Raw genomic sequence first — 20,138 nt, 5'->3', positions numbered from 1 at the left:
AAAAGTTTTATTTTTTATTTTTTTTACAAAGGTTGTTACCGTTCACACGAAGCGTCAGACAGAAAAAGTTGTTAAGAAAATTTGTTTACCGTAATGACCCCTTCACTGTGAAAGTTGTGCGGTGACCTACTGTTGCTATTTTTCTATTTATATTTCTATTTCTGTTATGTTACGTATTTTTCTACCCCTTTGGGTAATCGCGACGATAAGGATGAATGTTGAACAGAACACAATGATACATCAATGCCTTGACCAGGGTTCGAACTTGGCACCTCTGGCTTCGCAGCGCATGACCACTCCGCCCCGGAGGCCGAGACTGCTGCGTATTATGAGACGAAACCTGGTCCGGAACGAGACGAATGTTTATAATTCGAGATGAGACCAAGAACGATACAAGCACCTAACATCTCGACACGAGACCAAGACACTGTACCTTTCCACAAACAAAGAGACAATTGTGATTCGAACTTAGGACCTGACTTCACACAACTCGCTACCCTTACCATTCCGCCTGACAGGCCAGTGACTTTGAAAGTGATAAAGCAACTGTGTGTGCATGTTCATAAATGTGTCTGAAAATGTAGGAAACTGCGTAAGCTTGAGATTCGTGAATATTTTTAGCTCACATAAATATTCTGGCGTGAATGTTGATACAGCATTGTATGTCTTTTTTTACATATCTCTTTTTCCAGCAGTGATTCATATTGACTTTAGTATTCCGGGAAAATTGAATGGGACTTTCGCGTGCATTTGCTCCGTTTTTTTTAAATACTTCCAGCTGAAACGTATATTCCTACCCCTCCATGGAAAAGAAACCTGATATTTCAAGTGGCCAAGAAATTCTATTTCTCCGACCAACTTTAATAAAATGCTGATATTGTTATATAATGGAGGAAATATGTACTTTAAAAATACAACACAGGTTCACGGTTTTAATTCACGGTGGAGACATAATTCGTTCGTTCGGGTACCACCCAATTTGGGTCTATAACGTATGCTTCAAAGAACATTTCCTCACAAGTAAGGAGGAGTTCGTTTAACCCATAGTTTGATATGTAAAAATACTTCTTTAAAAGAATGTACGTTTGCTTTGTATTTGTAATATTATTGTAATAACTGCTGTGATTCAAGATTCGAACGCGTGACCCCTGGCGTCGTAGCGCGCTGTGCTAACCAGTCTGCCACGGAGGTCGGTGGTACCCATAAGTGATACGGTGTACAAACCGTATATGTATCTAAAGCAGAAGTTAAAAGACATTCACTCTTGTTTAGTTTCTTCTGTACTAGGTTGTGTGCCTTATTAATACAAACACAGGCGCTGATTTCTCTTGATTTGTGCGGGGGAGGCAAAAATTCTTTTAAGCAATATGTACAAAAAAGATAAGCAATTAGTTTATTTTTTATTGCCGTTGTTGCTTTACGTTCAACCCCCTTGACGATTGTTAAAATATTTTTAATCCGGTAATTTTATGTATGCGGGGAAATTCCTTGCGTTGCTTTCTTCTGTAATCATCCTATGCAATAGAGCTTTGGTAGTACGCTTGTTAATATAGCTTCCAGTGATCCCATTCTTTACAACGGGTAAAATTAATAATGAATTGGTTCCAAGTTTTTGCACTGAATTCGCGCCAGGAGTAACTGGGGCACTAATGTTTAGGTATGCATCCGCGCAGTTCGCAGTCCGCACCAGCATCTGCAGAGAAAGAAGGACTTTGAAACTCCCTACCCAGAGCATGAAAACATGAAATTCGCAAGTTATGTATTTCGAAATAAATGAAGCGGGCCAAACATTTCTTTTTCATTTCTTATCACGGAATCATTTTTCTAGCAGACTAGTGGCGTGTCCTAACTTTTGAAGGAAATAAAGGGAGGCAACTTCGTATAGAAGGATAGTAATAGACGTCATTGTTGAAAAGGAAGACCACCCATTCCCCCTCTTCAGTGAAGCAGTATCCAGGGTTAAATGCTTCTATTCTAAAGCATGCGCAATGTAACATTGTATTCACATTATATCTGTCCATTTTCGGAGTGTTTCGCTACAGTATAAGCCGTTCCGCTTACCCGTATTGATCTAAGGAAGTAAGTATTTGCGCTACATTGCGTCTCTGCCTGCTCCATAAAGTTTTAGATGTGACGGACGATAGCCGCCTGCAGCCAGTAACAGAAGCTCAGACCTTCCGAAATGTGTCTTATTCGTCGCAGCATCCTGTAATACTGAAAATATTTTCGCACATCTCTATTTACATAAGAAGAGCACTGGATCATTGTCCGAGCGCGTTCAGCGGTCGACTCAAAGGACGGTCTCGCTACCAAAGGTTCCAGATTCTAATCCTGGCTTGGGGGTAGGTGTTACAATTTCTTGTAATAAATATTTCATTTTCATCGTCACGATTAGGGATGATGCGAAAATGGACAAGTATAATGCATATGAAAATTAAAATTGTCTAAGAAATGCATGCCATTGTTTGGTGTGTAAAGGGTGAGTCTTTCTAGAGACAACCAAATGCCAACCCCCGTTCCACGTAGAACATCCTGGACAGCATAGTGCAGGCTAGCGAGGCTCTGGCGTCTGGACTCACAGCTAGAACAATTCTCCGTGAAGCTTGTGTTCTGTCGTCCATATATACGTTGGGCATTGTCGCTCCATGCGTCTCATAGTATCACTATTCATCCTCGTCTTCGCGATTAGCCAAAAGTGGAAGAAAAACTGAGCAAAATAAATCAGTCAAAGCATGTCCACTTTATTCATAGATAGGCTAATCGAGACTGCATTTTAAAGTGGAATCCGATGTGCCTCCACCGGAGTTCGAACTCGGAATACATTGATTTCAAGGCGACAACGTTACCATTATGCCATCGGGAAGGTTCGACTTTCACCTGTTGTGTCATATCACGATTTGTTATAGTTTGAACAGGATGACGTATGAGAGGTGGTACTTGTCCAGGATTTAATTAATGGAAATGCATGCGTGCAGAGCGGGAGAGGCAGCTTCGTATCTCATCTTAGAAGAACATGGAATAAATAGGGTGCCATTACTTTAATTACTGTCTGGTCACAAGTTCTCCGTCCCCCTTTTTTTCAGATGTATTGAGATTGGTTGTAGTTCCGCAGAGATAACCCTCTTTTTGTTAGGCAACTCGAATTACGGTCCAGGTTTACTTCGTAGCATAGTCTGCAAGGATGTTTGCTGATTGGGAAGCTATAAATTCCAGGACCATAGGATTTTGAACGCTTGTAGACATCTTGAAATTAATGATACCTGTGAAAATGATCCAAAATATGAGGGTGAGAGAAGGGGATCAGACTTTCCTCTTCGTACTTCATTTTCTTGAAGAAAGAAGGGACCATTTTCCTATTCATAGTTTCATTCGAGATCAGGGTAATGGAAAAACAGGAACATTTAGGGAAATCGACCTATGACTGAAAAACTTGGAGAATTTTTTAAAAAATATTAAAGTTCATTGGCAATGCTAAAGTTGGGTTGGAGGCTACCCCTTAGTTTTAGGCAAATAATTTTACTGTCATTACGTAATGTTTTTTTTTACCATATCGAACGTGGGACCTCTTGATTACAATGCAATGAAGTTATCACTACACCATCGCAGAGGCTTGAAAGCAGTTCTGGAAAGTCTATGTTCAATGTCAGTTTTGTTTTGTCTTCGGAATAGCGACTCTATTGTTTTTGGGAGCAACAACTGGCTGCACTATTGAAAAAATGGAAGTTTTTCTAGCTGCTTCGGACGCATTCGCAGCTACCGACTTTATCCTCTCGGTAGTCAGCTTACCCGATAATAATTTTTCATGCACTTTGCATGTTGTTGACCACTTAAGAATAGTTAACTTCTCATGCAACCAACCTAAGTCATTTGCATAACCGTTTCCCGTAAACCACAGTACCGTGACGCAATTGGAAATATTTTCCTTCGGGAATCAGAACTGGTAAACATGGTGTTGCTTTGGAAATATATTGAAAGCCTTCCCCCCCCCCTCCGGGTTTCTCCGCTCAATATTTTCTGTAAGTGGCTCCCTCAGAAGGAAAAAGATCGATTCCGCCTTGTACTGTACCAGGACCTCTAAGGGGAGAAACCCCTTCCACGTACGTAAAAACTTGGTTAATGTTCTTCGCGTGTCTCGAAGTTGCTCACTTACAAACCAAAAATCCAATCGGAGTGATCCCTAGTGCTGTCGATTCTCACACAGTTCAAATCGTAACTTCAATGTTCAATGACTGCATGTATAGTGTAATGATAGTGAACTAATATTATCCACTTTGTATTAATAAATATACTCTACAAATTATTAAAAACCTTAAATATCGTTTAAGATACATTGTATTGCTCCTTTTGATGACGTTTTGGTTCTTTGAACTTATTTCTTTTGAAATTAGACCTATGGATTTGAAACAAAAAATGGCAATCAGTAATTATTGCTTATTCACATTAAGTGAAGTGGTCGAATTTCGATCTCGCCATTGTCCAGTCCAATTTATATTTAGAAGGTCGTGATTACATCCGCCCTCTCTCTAATTCTACACCTCATGCAGAACAATCATCTTCAGCACAATTTTAGTATCCAATACTGCACGCCCTCGTCTCTTATTTAGAATTCATTCTAGTCATCGAAGTCCCTATGTTCATATCCTGGCCTGAACATTGGTGTTCTTCGTGAGTGTCCATTCATCAATTTCGTCTAGTTCTATAAAGATACGTTGGAAAAACCTTCGTCACTTAATTTCTTGTGAAGTTCTAGCCTGATTTGATATATCACATCACCCCCTTTCCTTTGAAATGTTTGCGTTGAATTCAATATGGCGGGTAACAATATGGCGGACCTGCGCTTGACACACACAACTAGGGATCTCCCTGTGCCTAACCTATTTCTGTCATGACCAATTATAACCAGGATAACTCCTTTACATTTTGTAGGGGGTGTTAAAGCGACTTTTGACTCATCATAGTTCATGTAATGAAGCTTTTATCACTCACATACTAGTTACACATATTATTTTGTATCTTCTGATTCCATTGCAGTCCCAAAATGATTTTTTGATATGTTTTAGAGTATGGCATTAGAGACCAAATATATTTTTTTCACGATTTTTGGTGATGACATGTTTTGAGATATTCAAGGTCAAAGTCACGTGACAATATTTTATTTTTATCCAAAGGTAGGCTTGTTATATATCACTGGAAAGCTTGTTCAATTCCCTGTACAATAAGCTTTATTTTAGCTTTCTAGACGAAATAGGGGCGGAGTTACAGCACATTTAGTATAGCTAAGCGGGCTCAAAAAGGGCAATATCTGCGAACTTTGACCTTGAATAATTTGAAAATTACAAGACTCAACATTTTGACAGTTACTAAGTTTTATGCATAGTTTCAACTCCCCAAATTTCATGAAAATCTAAGATGTTTAGGTTGTGGGCTGTGTTGATTTCGTGTGGAATGATTCGGTGGTGACTTGGGGAAATTGTAGCTAGGTTTTTCTTCTTTTTTTCAGTTGCAGTTGTGTAACCATCCCATTGTCTTAAATCTGTGAACTAATGGACATACTATAATTCCCGTGCAACATAAATAACGATGACTATGTAGCTTTGGCAGGGAGGTTTCGTCCCAATGGACGAAAATTACCGATGCATGCATGATTGAAACCAAGTTGGGCGGACAAGATGGGCTCACCATAGAGAACTTAAGAGTGGAACGTAACAAACTGACAAACGGAATTGCTCTGAAGTAGCTTTTTTCTTGTTTTGAGATGAGTGTTTCGAAGGGATGGTCTTGAAATGGGAGTAGGCACGATGTAGTTATTCTCGTGAACGTGCTTGTTTCGTTCTCGGTCTTGTTTCTATTTCTAAACCTCGTCTCGAATCTCGAAATACACAGCCTATGACTCTGTCTGTTTTACTTTTCATCTGCGTTAAACAACAAACACGCCATGGTTGTAATCAAGACAGGTACCTTCCATATTGAATGCAGTGCATCTCGAGAATTTACCGTTATATTTTAACTGTCGGTTAATTACAAAAATGGGACGTAACTATTTTTATTTATATTAAATATTATCTTGTGCATATAGATAGATAATGATTATAAATTACAGTTGAGTCCACCACAAATACATTTTTTTCAAAACCAAATCATTAAACTATGTAATGGTTTTAACGGTAGTCGAATGCTAGCGAAAATTGACTCCACTTCTCCAGTCACCTTTCAACATTATAGTATACAGAACTCCACTAACAAATACGAAAGAAATTCCACAGTTTGGAGCATCAGACGAGAGGTTAGATTAGTGCCCTAGCTTGATGCAGTACACTGTGAAAAGTTGAACTGTAGAATCATAAAATCTCCTGGAAACATAAGACATGGATTCATAAATACTATCCATAGTTCAAACAGTGAATGCAGTCCTCCAAAGGGGTTTTGTGGCAATCTTGTTACGCAAGTTAAGGATTGTTGTAAAAGAAACCTACGAAGAATGTATCTTGTTCTCTTGCGAGTTTTATAAATTGGTTCAGCAGCCGGCTTATTGAAAACCTGGTGACTTGAGAAACTCTTGTTTCCTCGGCTGGAAGAGCATCGTTTGGATGTAAATAAGTTGGTTGTGGGGCCAAGCGTGATGAAACCTTCCGGAAAACATTTATTAACGAGCTGTAAAGTGAATCCACCTAAGGACATTGCCTACGGTGTTCGAAAACGGATCTAGTTCAGTAGCACCAACTTCAAATATTTTTGGAGGCGGGAATGGTAATAATATAAGAGCATGTACGGCTTGGCCGATTGAACCAAAGTTAACCTCACAAAGTTCATAGTATTTTCTAGAGTTAGTTTCTCCCTTCAAAGAAAATTACATTCACCAAACTCTGAGGAGATACCTATCGATGATCGGGAACTTTTTTAAAAGATGTTCAAAATTATCAATATCTAGATCTTTGTTACTGGCATAATATGTGCGGATCCGATAGGTACAAATTGAGGGTTCTCAGAAGTCTGTATCTCATTTAGAGTATTTTTTTTTTTTAAATTAAATTTTCGAAACTCGGGGTAAAATTACATGCACGAGGAAACAAATGCTGTTTGGAGGATAGTGTAAACCGATAGTGAAGCACACACACAAGGATATTATTGCACAGCTTAGTTGTAGCCAATCCAGTTCACTGGACTGAGGCAAGCTGGAGTGCAGTCTCAAGTTGGTCGACTCGATCAATGCCAAGTCCACTTTTGCCAGGAGCGTTTCTTTCTTTTCGCCCGCATAGAAAGCATCTCAAGAAAAGAACTGTTGAATGTCTCTCTATGGTTATTAACTTTTTTATTTCCTTATTCGTTACAGTATTACGAACAAAGAGAGTTCGATTGTACAGAAAAGGTTATTATACCATTTATATTATGATATACGAATTATTCACTATATTCTATTATTGTGCCTAAATGATCATTAATCGGTTCTTTATATATTTTGCATTCTTCCACTTTCTCCCATGTTGTAAAAGTTACATATTTACATTTACATTTTATTTCACATTATAAAATTTTCTCGCCTTAAATATTATATGTAATTTTATTCCTATAGTGTATTCTTCCTTTATTTGGACTTCTTTCATGTAGAAATTCTTCAAATCATTACTGTAATTCTTGTCTATAATTGTATTAATATTTTATTACTGTATTTGGATTTCCTTCATGTAGAAATTCTTCAAATCTTTACTGCAATTCTTGTGTAAAATTGTATTAATATTTTATTACTGTATGTATTATTACATGACGATGTCCATACCTATGGACATGGGTCAACGGAAATGAAGAATTATTATTATTATTAATTATTGTTCCCTCATTTTTTTCAAATATAAAGCAGGCCAAAGATATGTATTTCAAATGCTAGTGTAGTGAGTAATACACAGGAATATTATATTTTAAATAGGGGTGTTTGCAGTTGTGTATGCTGCAACATCTTTATAGTTTTTCAATGCAGTTTAGCGGTGCAAAATTTGCATGTAGCACTTCACATGAACGGTGAAAATATCTTCGTTTAGTTTCCCATACGATGATTGCGCCAATTGGGACAACCACAAGTCCTTACAGCGTTCCTTAATCTACTATATTGCATTGCAGATACAGTATCAGTACGTATGAAAGATATATGTATTTGATGTATGGTCGGGAGCAGATTGCTCTTTTAGGAACTCGCAGGAATCTCCTCGAGTTCTTCAGTATCATTTCCTGAAAGCATCTTTGCATTGTGCATTGCCTCTTGATTGTTATCATCATCTCGATTGTCTGCTAAATAAATGATCGTAAGTTATATGAATTTTAGGGTCTATTTTAATGAATTTGAATTTAAAGTCTTGGGCGCGTCAGCACTTAGGCTATTTTGAACCCTTCACGTTATACGAGGTCCAGTCCTTTACCATAACTAAAATAACTGTAATTTCTTAACTTTGAATTTAAAATTTTGGGTGCGTCAGCACTTAGGCTATTGCACCCGTCACGTTATGCGGGGTCCAGCTCCTTACCAGAACTAAAATAACATAACTGTAATGGCGTATAACTGAAATATTAAAACATTCTGACTTCAGTTAAAAGCTGATGCTGTAAGGGGACACCCAGCACACGTAAGGACAAAACCCAGGACAACACACACACAGCCCTACAAGGATTATACTGACCGCAGGTCCAGACGCCAGAGCCTCGTTAGTCTGCAAAATGCAGTCCAGTGTGTACTAGGTGGAAGTGAGGTTGACAATTGGGTGGACTACGTGGAAGGTCAACCCTTACACCCCATGTTGTAATGATTTCACCACAAGGGCACTTTTTTATGACTGTTCCTACTAAATACTAGCTCTTGGAATACAAATTAGACAGTGACGTATTGTACTGTGCAGTTTAGATGAGGTTTTTAAGACCCCTTGTTTACAAGTAAATCCAAAAGGTTACTGTCGAAAATTATATTTTTTACGCTACAAAGTAACAACCTAACTAAAATGTCATAAAATATAAATACACAATAGGTTTTGTATTACTTGATTTTTGTTATTTATCTTCGTTTTTTGTCACTTGTATAATCGCGACGATGAGAGTGATTGATGATATGATGAAAGTGATGAAGGAACACTCACAAAGAACACCCCTGCCGAGGCCTGGATTTGAACCCGCAACACCTGGCGTCGTAGTGCGCTGTATTAGGTTTCGTGTTATGTTTTATTATTGCAGTAATATGCTAAGAAGGCGTATTGTGCGCTGCCCACCAATGTAGGTTCCGAGTTCGAGTTCTGTCCTGTGCATTTGTGCTCCTTTATAATTGTCCCTTCACCAATTTTATCCAATCGTCATGCATCTCACGGTCGCGATTGGCGAAGAGTGACAGAAAGCGAAGAAAATACAAATATAGCAACAAAAACAAGTGTGCAGTCAACACATTGTAGATTGCAATTTACAATCACCACGCCAAAGGAAGATTTCTGGTTTGGCAAATTTTCCATGATGCTCAGCAGTAACAAGGGTACATCGTTACCACCTTCAAACTTGTCTGACAAGTGCAAAAAGCTACAGTTTGAAAAACAATAATGGAAAATCTTTTCCGCCCACCTAATCTCTGCTTTTGGAGAAGCACACAATTTGCAGAATCTGTTATTTCCATTTGGAAATATTAATAATTGTATTTCCAGAAACTAATGAAGGCAGATAGCTGATTTGAAAGGTAAAGAAATGGAAAAGCCAGGTGAGCCTAGAACGTAAGGTTTCGAGGTTATGCCAGTATTGTCAGAATCGCAAGTTTTCAAAATTTGCCATGGTGTTTTCTTAGGGGGAGACATACAGATTTCGCAAATTTCATAAAAGCTCTAATGGAGGACGATTGTACTTTAGTCGTACCCTTTTCTCTGTTGCTCCCTGCACACACACAAACACAGTTACGAACATACACGGTGAGCATACAAGTCTGGACACACAAGCAAATGCGTACAATTTTTAGTAGTTGGATTTCCAACGTGGTTTCCGCCACTAGCGATGCAGTACCACAGTATCGTCCACGATCCAGCATATTCGATAGCAATATTTTGCTTCAGATGATCGTTTTCGTTGATTTTCATTGAATGAAAACCGTCTTTACCATACCCTATGTCACGTATGTCATGTCAGGGTTTATACTGATGTTTCAAAGACACGAAACTATCTACTCCATCGTTTCTCAACCTATGGGGCGCGACACTGCCGGGTCCCGACGGGACGTTTGGTGGATCGCGAAGTCGGGATCGAAACTGTATTTACTGTGTCTTAAGAACCTCCAGAAAGTTACACTGAATTCAATTAGATTCGAGACTCATTCTCGTATTTTGAAAGTTCAATCATGTAGTCAGTAGAACTAAAAGAACAACTGTGATATCAGCTGTGATTCTGGCATTAAAACTAAATTCTTAGATTCAGACTTAACAAAGTTTTGAATATCTTTAAGAGGTGAGTATCCTGAACTTTCGGATGAGTCATTAAAGTTGCTCATCTCGTTCTCCACCTCATATTTGTGTGAAAAGGAATTTTCATATCCGAATCAAGTGAAAAGCAAGTACAGAAATAGACTTCACGCGCACTCAGATTTACGACTTAAGTTAACTATCATTGCACCCAACATACCCCAGCTAATGCGGAAAAGACAGACCCTACTGTCAGACTAGTTCGGCGAGTAAAAGAAAGGTTTTTCAATTTCAACATGTATGTTTAGGTGGATATTAGACTAGAATAAATTAGTATTTTAAATTACATGTTTACTTTTCTATAATGAGGGATGTGCAATTTGTTTAAGCAAGCGTAAAAGATGGCTTCTTAAAGTACTCGATGTGAGTAAAAATGTGATTATAAACTGGATGCACACCCCTACAAGTAATTCTGCCTGCGCCCATGCTTATGGGTCCCATGAAGTGTAATATCCTTCATGCTGGGTCCTGGACTGAAAAAAAATCTAATGGCAAGATCTGTGTTACAGATGGACGGGCCTAGGCGAACCTAGGGTTTACTGTTCCCAGTTTGGGGAAAGGTGAGTGATGTTTGTATGGATCAACATGGAGATATGCAGTGGATAGAGGGATGGATGCCTATGAAAATCCTCTGGGGGTGTGCTTCATGAGAATTTTCTTAACTGGAGCCTCCACTTAGAGCACTGCTGCCCCCCTGAAAAAAATCCTGCGGGCATTGCGTCTCAATTTTGTTCGAAAACGAACTCAAATCTCCAAATCCATTACATGGGGTGAATTTCATTCTGGAAGGGTTTTTATGGCAAAATTTCTGAACGGGAAGTTTCCAACTCTCTTTTGCTATCTTTTTTTTCATTTCCGTGTCACGTGTCCGGGCGGCGAATTAACAATCAGGTTCCATCCCCTCTCCCCTCATCTTCGCAGCCTTGTTCTGGAGGAGTCGATTAGTGTGAACAGAAAAATGGAAGCGGCAAGGGAGGAGGTGAGGGGTGTGCGGTGCGTGACTCCGGGCAGAGCTGAGAAATGCGTGCGTGATGGATTCCCGAGGGGGCTACGCCCTTTTCGCCTGGGAAAACAACGGGGCCTCATTTCCGGACGGAGGGGGACAGGGGGGACTCTGCAAAATGCTCCAAATTGCATGCACGAGAGAGGAGATTAGCTTTTTCACGGTTGTTTCCAAATGAAAGGAGCAGGGATTTTGCCTACACACAACAATAGGGTCCGTGAATTTCATTTGAGTGATGGTTTATCTACACTGATTTCCCATATCCCTAGCCTTCCAAAGAAACTCAGACCCTCCGAACATTCCCTTCAATCCCCCCCCCTAAAACTGTGAACAAATTGTCACTTTGGCGCCAGAGATATCTTATGTCCATCTGAAACAGGAGCGGGTTCATGTGGAGCGGGTCCGATCACCTCCTCCCAACGGTCAGGGTTGCTTTCTTCTGTTTTATTATATATATATAGGAAGGGGGACAAATATGGAATACCATTTTGTTCAGACTACGTAACATTGTAGTAAGTATTTGCAAATAACATTTTTCTAAAAGTTGACATGATTGCTCCAAAAGAAAATGGGGTACAAATATGGAATACTGGCAACATTGTGCAGAAAATGAACATATCAACACAATTGTAGTGAAAACATGAAATAAATGAACACTGTAAAGTCACAAATATGAGAAAGTTTCTGAACTGTACAGGTCTGTATTACTATGATTATGAGGGCACTATTTACCTACTTACAAAAATTGCAAATGTAAAGTCCATTATCATATCCTGCACATTCAGTATGAGCCCACATATCACACATTTCGCATTTAACGCATTCTTCTTCACGCTTATCATCAGAAAATTGTCCAGAACAGAAGAGACATTCAGCATCATCGCTACTTGGTGTTCTGGCATCTGTCATACTGAGATCAGAAGAGTCATCTCGCACGGTGAATTTGCCGTCGCTGTCCGAGTCTGATGATTCGCAATCTTTTGGTAATGGCGATTTCCCTTCTTTCCAATTGTTTTTAACAGGCTGTTTCTCAGTGGACATTTCAATGGAAGTCTTATATGGAGATGAAGTCAGGATATGGGAGGTCCCTGCTTTCCTCCCCTTACTCCCTTCCCTCTTCTTAATTGCAGGAACAGGTGAGGTGGCCACTTCACTTCTAGCAGAAGGTCCTGCTCCATCTTCGGGTTTGGATCCAGATGCAAGTCCACGTTAATAATTTTTGTACATAAATGGGGTATAAATATGGAATACTACTATTCCATATATGCGCCACTGTTATCTTCGAGTATCGAGGGCCAAAAGCGTATTCAAACTCACCTCAACAATATACGCAAAATAAAGCCTTATTGGTATGCTACAAAACTATACCCTGTATTTTCATTCTGTGTACTAATAAGAAGCACAAGGCAAAAAGGTACTTACCTCCAAACTTTTCACTTTGGGCGGGAACCACAACAATCGTTCTAATGCGCCCTGTTCAACCTCGACATGCAAACTAACTGCTTCCTGTGGTGGTGAGGAACACTGCCCAGCTTTTCACGTAGTTATTGCTAGAGAGCAGCAATTACCAGGCGAGATATAATTGTATTCCATATTTGTACCCCTATTTCATATTTGTCCCTCTTCCCCTATATAATTACGCTGAATACTTTTGGCGCCTCAAATGTTCTGTCCCTCTCCGAATTTAACAGGGACGATGTGATTCTCCGGAATAAGTTCTTGTTTTCTTCTGTAGCAGTTTTATGGTCCACTGGCAGCAAGGGTGCCCCACAGTGAGTCATGGCCCAAAATCAGGGTGGACTACCCTGTCCTAGTAAAAAAATGCTGACAAGAATAAATAGAAAGTTTACAGATTATGATTCCTTTTTGATCACGTGATGACAATGTGAATACCAGAATATATTTTTGATTGGAGGCACGGCCCGCCCAAATATTTGACAGCCAGCGTACGCAGGAGTTGCTGAAACACAAACATATAGCAACCATGTAAACTTATATCCGAAGTATGGAAGTTGTGGAGGAGTGGTTATCACAACGCGCTACGAAGCCAGAGGTTCCGAATTCAAATCCCGTCCTAGGCATGGGTGTTCTTTGCGAGCCCTTTCCTCAGTTCCATCTATCACCCATCCTCATCGTCGCGATTAGGCAAAAAGTGGCAGAAAAGCGACGCTTAATGACAAAAATTAATTCAGAATCAAATCCGAAGTAAGGGAGGAACTGTCGAGTTTATCTTTTGAAGGACTGTGCTGTAGCTTTCAGTACATTTTCCGACCAAAAAATAAACGCCAGTGGCAACCCTGGATGTGTGCTACGTTGCGTAAGTACAGGATTGAAAATGCCGCCCTTTTAAAGAGCTCCATACATTTATGCATGCACGCTGTATATATCAATCATCTCGAAAACAAGAATGCTATCGGAACGCCGGTCTGAGAAGGGGAGACTTGTTTGAGCTGTTTTGTCGTCTGCTGGAGCTGGCGGCCGTCCAAAACTTTCGAGAGGAAACCGAAAGACATGTACTGCGGGCTGACGTCGATTGTATTTGTGGCGGCGGTCCCGTCGTTTATCGAACACTGCGGCATTTAAGAGAAGCGCTCGCCCACCTTTCTTTTCCACAGGAATGCGTATCGGTTAGGCCGTGGCGAACAGGCACAAACCTCCTCGAACCACGATACGGCAGTATTGTGAATTTTCAGAATTGTCGGTTGAATGCATCTCAGGTTGTTATTTGTAGTGGGGGATTTAAATGTTAGTCAGTAGGGCTTGAGCCCCGCTCCAAATCTATTCCAATTCTCCCAAAATTCTTATTTTGTATAAAGTATTACAAGGGAGCGAAATCCTGAAGAGGATGGGGAAGGAGAATTTCACCCCCAACAACGATGCTCGGAAAATTCCCATTCTACAGGGAGGACCTAAATTGGCATGGTTCATTGAAAGTTACAAAAAAAGCAGAAATATTGTTATTTTATATTATTATCAACATAAATTAAGTCGAATTAGTTGGTATTCGAATAGAGCAACAAAATAAATAATGCTTAAAATCGAAAATATTGAGTGTGTAATACAATTGTTTTCATATTCTATCACTTAAAACAAAGAATAAATTGTTTCATAGTTTTCAAAATTCCAACATTTAGAATCTTGTGTAAAAAAAGTAAAAGTAAAGTAAAGTGTTCCCCTGTGCATAGCACCACGCCATGAAGGCGTATAGGGGGTGTGGGGGTAACGCCCCACACTTTCTTGATCCGGTCGTGAGTGGGGGTGATGTGATCAGCATCACGCCCCTAACCGCCTTTACCCCCCAGGGTTTCCCCCAGGTACCCATGTTATTCGACGCTGGGTGGGCGCCGGGGCCGCTTTCACCGTTAGAAAAGTTCCCGGATTAGAATCTTGTGTGCGTAACACAACTTAAACACTATAACTAAAATTTCTCCCTAACTTTGAAAGCTTTTTCTAGAACAAGAAGTAATAGAACAGCTATGAATTTCAGTACACTAACTGCATAAAATGTAAAAAAATAATGAAAACAATTGTGCTAGATATTGACTCATCTAGTGGATGGAGTAGTAGAATCTCCGCAAGGAAAAAATAATAATAATATAGAATTAGAATATAATTTATTTTATTTTATTAGATTATAATAGTTATTATTTTACATTATTTTATATAACATTATCATGAGCATAATAATATTAATTTTTATTTTTATTATTTCTACTATTCAGGTTTTATCAATGGTCTGACCCCCCCACCCTCCCCTTGCAAAAAATTCTGACGACGCTCATTTCAGCAACACGTTTTGAACTAATATCAGGATGCACCGAGATTGCCTTGTAAAAATCGAGGAAACCAGAAACGAGACAGATCTCGGTAAAGTCGAGATGAGGCCAAACCTTCGAGTCCAAGACACTCATGAGTCGTTTAGGTGATATTGAAAAAATAACCTAAACAAAACTATACTCAAATACTTAACTATTCGACCTCTTCATGCAAATTAAGTGAATATCTACATTGTTGTTTATAGATCATATATTTTGTTTATAGTAATTGTAAAGTCAATCCCTTAGTGGCATTGGCGACAGTTGGGTTCCAAAACTGAGGGGGGGGGGGGGGTGCAAAGACAGTACATTTCTCTTTGTATATAAGGTTTAGTATAGTGCGGGGGCAAAAGTGGCGAAAATATGGGGGGGAAACTGACCCCCCTCGCCCCCCTAATCGCCGCCACTGCTTATGACAATTGTGAACTTGTGCTGCGTGATTGCCTATACATTCAAGCTAAAACCATGGTCAAACATGATTAGCAGTAATGAATGTTCTATTAATAAATAATAATAATAATAATAAATAAACATTGCAGATGAGAAGAATGTAATGTATGGAGAAATTATAAGTGGAATGTTCTTAAATTATTTGCTATTGAATTTTATCATTATTACTTCAGACACTTTGTACATAAACAAATATTAAATGTTCCATATTAAATATTTAAGATAATAGGTATGTGCTACAGAGATAACTTACGCAATTTTAGGAGTTTTCAAAATGAAAAATATGAGGAAAAAAAAGTATTTAAATAATTAATACCTTGATGCAGTTTTATGCATAATATATTATTTGTAACTAATGCATGATTTCATTGTTTGGTAATAATTCATTTAAACCAAAAATCTTAGTATGCATAGCCAACCTTTTCATGATACTAGGGACGTTTAATATATAAGTTTCCCTGTGCTATAAAATATTGTATAAAGCAATGCCATTAAAAAGAAGCACACAGCGGCGTAGTGTCCATGTAAGGCTTGTAAGTCCACCTTACAAGCTGAAATTATTGAAGAAAACGTATTTCATTCCCGTATTTATCGCTTGAACACACATAGCAATATCAGACTTCAAGTAGAACTTTTAACGAAACAATTGAGGACTTGTTTTGATTCGAGTAGTTTCTCTGTAAGGCCTCTTGAGGGGACTTACGTGCGGGTGAATGGAAGAAATGATTTGGACTCGCCCATGGCGGGTGTGTTTGCTTACGTAGTATCTTATCAACCAATGACAGGGCGCCCCGATTCTCACGCACTGTAATGCGCATTACGAGTGGGTGCTGCTATCTGGCGAGATTTCTGTCCCCGCTGCGTCTGTTTGCACGGTCAGAAGAGAACCAAGAAAATCGACTCCCGTGTTGTTTCAACAATGCTTGACAGGCGGTGTAGCTAACAAAACGGGTGTCATTTTAAATGTGTAAACTAACTATTAAGTTCACAAAGAGATGGTTTAATGTTGGATATTACCTTCATTAGAAGCAGCGAAGTTAAAGATAAAAGAGGAATGTCTGGCAATTCTAGATCCGGCAGCGCCCGCAAAGTTAGTGGCGTGCATCCCAGTTGCCCGTAATGTTAAAAGCATGCTCGTAATACTTAGCATATTTTTTTTACCTTTTCCTTTGTTTAAGTTGCTTGATATGCTTTTCAAAATGTGCGCAAATATCGTAACCATGATAATGAGTAATATTTTCGAATGCATTTGCAAATTGTATCTTACGCATTTCCCACAAATGGCTTTTTAGTGAAAGAAAAAGAATAATAAGAATAAAAATATGACATGGCCTTTCCAGAAGTAAAGTTTGAGTGCTTAACTAAGCTGTATGCGAAATTTGTCAATTGCTACCAGTTGAAAGTTGAGCTATAGGTAATTTATCCTGAAGCCGAATATCGAGTAAAGAGTGTGTTTGAACTTCATGAGTACCTGCGTACTACCCATTTGAATGAAGCTGTTGAACAAACTAACAGAATTCTTCCTCACTGTTCCTGCCTCAAGATCGTCGGTGGAAAAGTTGTTTTCTGCACTGAAGAGGATTCACACATTTCAACGCAGCACACAGACTCAGGCAAGGAAATCCGACTTGGGACTGATATCCATTGAAAAGGAGCTGTCAAAGGCATTGACCAGGAACTCCCGATTCTACGACGACGTGATTGAGGTGTTCAGACTAAAGGATCGTCGGATCGAGTTACAATATAAATGAGAATTTTCATTAAGTAATACATACATATGCTATTATTGTTAACATAGAGTGTGTGCATTTTATGTTTGAAATTGAGTATGCCCATACATGACTTACATTCAAATATATTCTATTTAGTTAAGATATCTTTGGATTTTCTTATCCAATATTCAGATCAGGTTTATCTAAGGAAGTCTTACATCTTTCATAGAATCACGCTACGCCACTGGAAGCACGTGGTTGACATGCGCCATCCTTCGTCTACAAGGAACAACAATCGATTCGTTATCAGACGTGAAGGCGCATGCGCTCAAGGGCGAAAAGTAAATGCGTGTTCGGAAAATGCGGACTCGCATCATAAGGAGTTAAGCATGGATGCTAAGGGCGTTCTGCTTATGGACTTTTTGGAACGAGGAAGAACAATTAATGCTGACCGTTGTTGTCAAACATTGGATAAACTGAAAAACGCAATTCGACATAAGCGACCTGGTCTCCTGTCAGCTGGTGTCATTCTTCTTGACGATGACGCTCGCCCCCACTCAGCAGTGCAAACACAACACAAAATTGAAGATTTGGGGCAGTGCCCCACCCTCCATACAGCCCCGATTTAGCGTCGAGTGATTTCCATCTTTTTCCGGTGTTAAAGTCTGAATTGCAAGGTTACCGTTTCGAAACAGATGAAGAAGTGAAGCGTAATGTGAGAATAGTGCTCAGTAGTCAGCGCCCTGATTTTCTTGCAAAGGGTATGGACAAATTGGTGCAACGGTGGGACAAATGCCTGAATCTCTATGGGGATTATGTGGAGAAGTGAGGAAGGATCCTCCTACACATGTATGTATAGTTTTCTAATGTGTCGTAAAAATAACATTTTTACAGCATACGGAAACTTATATATTGAACGACCCACGTACCAGTGGCATATTCTGAAAATTCGACCTGGTTTACCACAACAATTCTTATTTATCGCATATGTTAATTAGATATGAAAGAAATAAAACACCACTGCAGGCATGCAAGTAAAACAAAAACAAAAGCCCAACAACTTTAAATTTTCCAGCAATTTCAATATACACGAGTGCTATTCAGAAATCAACTTCCGATTAGCTCGTAAAAAGCATTACACAATAATAAATTTCAGCTGTGTTGACTCCTCCTGCTTGAAGGAATCTAATGACGCCGCACACCTCACAACTGGCGGGAGCAGTAATACGAGCGTCCATGTTCGTCAGTTCTTACGTGCACACTGTTGAAGAAAATGGACTGCGGTTGTGTGTGGACTGCGATTACATATTACTGCTGGCTACTGCGCATGCACCATGTCACTGCGGTTATGTATTGGTTTTTACGAGCTAATCAGAAGTTAATATCTGAATAGCCCTCGTACATGAAAGAGTTGGTTTACTTGTGATCAACCAGGTAATGGAAGAATATTCCACTACATGATTCTCTCATAGGTTTGTGTATTCCTGATTGATATCCACTGGTGTATAGAATTTAGATATTTTATAGTGTGCTTTTCAATTGTTTGTTTATCAAAGTGTAAGGTGCATTTAAAGTGTCAAGTTATCCAACCCTCTATTATTTTACATGAAATATTTTATATTCATAATTATGTATTTGACATATTCTCTCTCCCTATTCTTTCAGGTGCAGTTTTCCGTCAAAATGGCCTCTCCTTTATTTATTTATTATTATTACTGTGCTTGCCAGCAATTCCAGCCCCCTCATTGGAAACAATGCGTGGTAAGTTCTTTTGTTTCATAAAAGTTCATTAGAAAAAAAAATCTTCAAATTCATGAGGAACATAAAATATGCATAAAATACATTAAGACAATCTTGTGCAGAGTTCCAGTGACTTAGGTTATTATTCATTTCTACACAATTATATAATAATTCTGTGTAACTCTTGTGAAAATCTAATTAACCATTCACAGAAGACTTGGTGGCAAGAAACCAAAATCCATGGACAAATATAAAAAAATAAATGAAGCGTTTTGACAAGAGTTACATGTAGTTATTATATATTTGTGTTAGAAGTGAATTTTAACCATGTTTATGAATTTAAACCTAGGTTATCTTTTTAAGAAACAAAGTAACTAACTGGCAGGGAAAATAGCATAAAATTATAGCTAGATAGGTAAATTATAGGGGTATGTAAAATAATGGTTAACATGCGGATCAGTGAGTTGACAGTACAAATCTGCCCAAATGCACCACTGTAGTTCCATGAGAGATCATCCATGCCAGAAATATCTTACCCATCTTTATCATGATAGCTGATTACCAGGCGTTGCCCAGGTATTTATTTATCCCAGACAGGAAAATTATGAATTCTAACTATAGTGTAAAATGTAAGTAATTTTATTTCATCCTGAATGTCACCAATTAGCTTAGCGACTCCGAAAACTATGGATTGGACACTAATGTAGGTCATTTTTCACCCCCTCTCACCCTCCATGCCGATAGGTGATGAACTGTGAGCTGAACGGCATTGGGAGTGTCACTATTCATTTAGCAACTCCAAAACCTATGGATTCCACACTATACCGCGTTTGTTAGAACCTGTCCCGTTTTCCGCGCTAGGGATCGCTCAACAGTTTCGGTGCCAATGAGAAACGAGGAAAAAATCGTCTGCTGGGCAGCGAGGAGCGAATGGAAGCCAGATGAGATGCGC

The 20,138-nt window shown here is 39.1% G+C and overlaps 1 protein-coding gene across 6 annotated transcripts in view; it reads left to right on the top strand.

The window, feature by feature from the left end:
* Positions 1-20,138, top strand: part of Piezo (piezo type mechanosensitive ion channel component) — a 289,087-nt gene that overhangs the window by 50,789 nt on the left and 218,160 nt on the right. For all 6 annotated transcript variants that reach the window (XM_083113418.1, XM_083113417.1, XM_083113421.1 and 3 more), the window contains exon 3: positions 19,112-19,207. In XM_083113418.1, coding sequence (XP_082969544.1) covers positions 19,112-19,207 — 96 coding nt within the window. The remainder of the gene's footprint in view (positions 1-19,111; positions 19,208-20,138) is intronic.

This window comes from Lepisma saccharinum, chromosome 27 (assembly GCF_977018435.1).
Source record: "Lepisma saccharinum chromosome 27, izLepSacc3.1, whole genome shotgun sequence".
Lineage (NCBI taxonomy): Eukaryota > Metazoa > Arthropoda > Insecta > Zygentoma > Lepismatidae > Lepisma > Lepisma saccharinum.
Note: the sequence above shows the minus strand (reverse complement) of the source record. Positions and strands in the feature narration are given on the sequence as shown.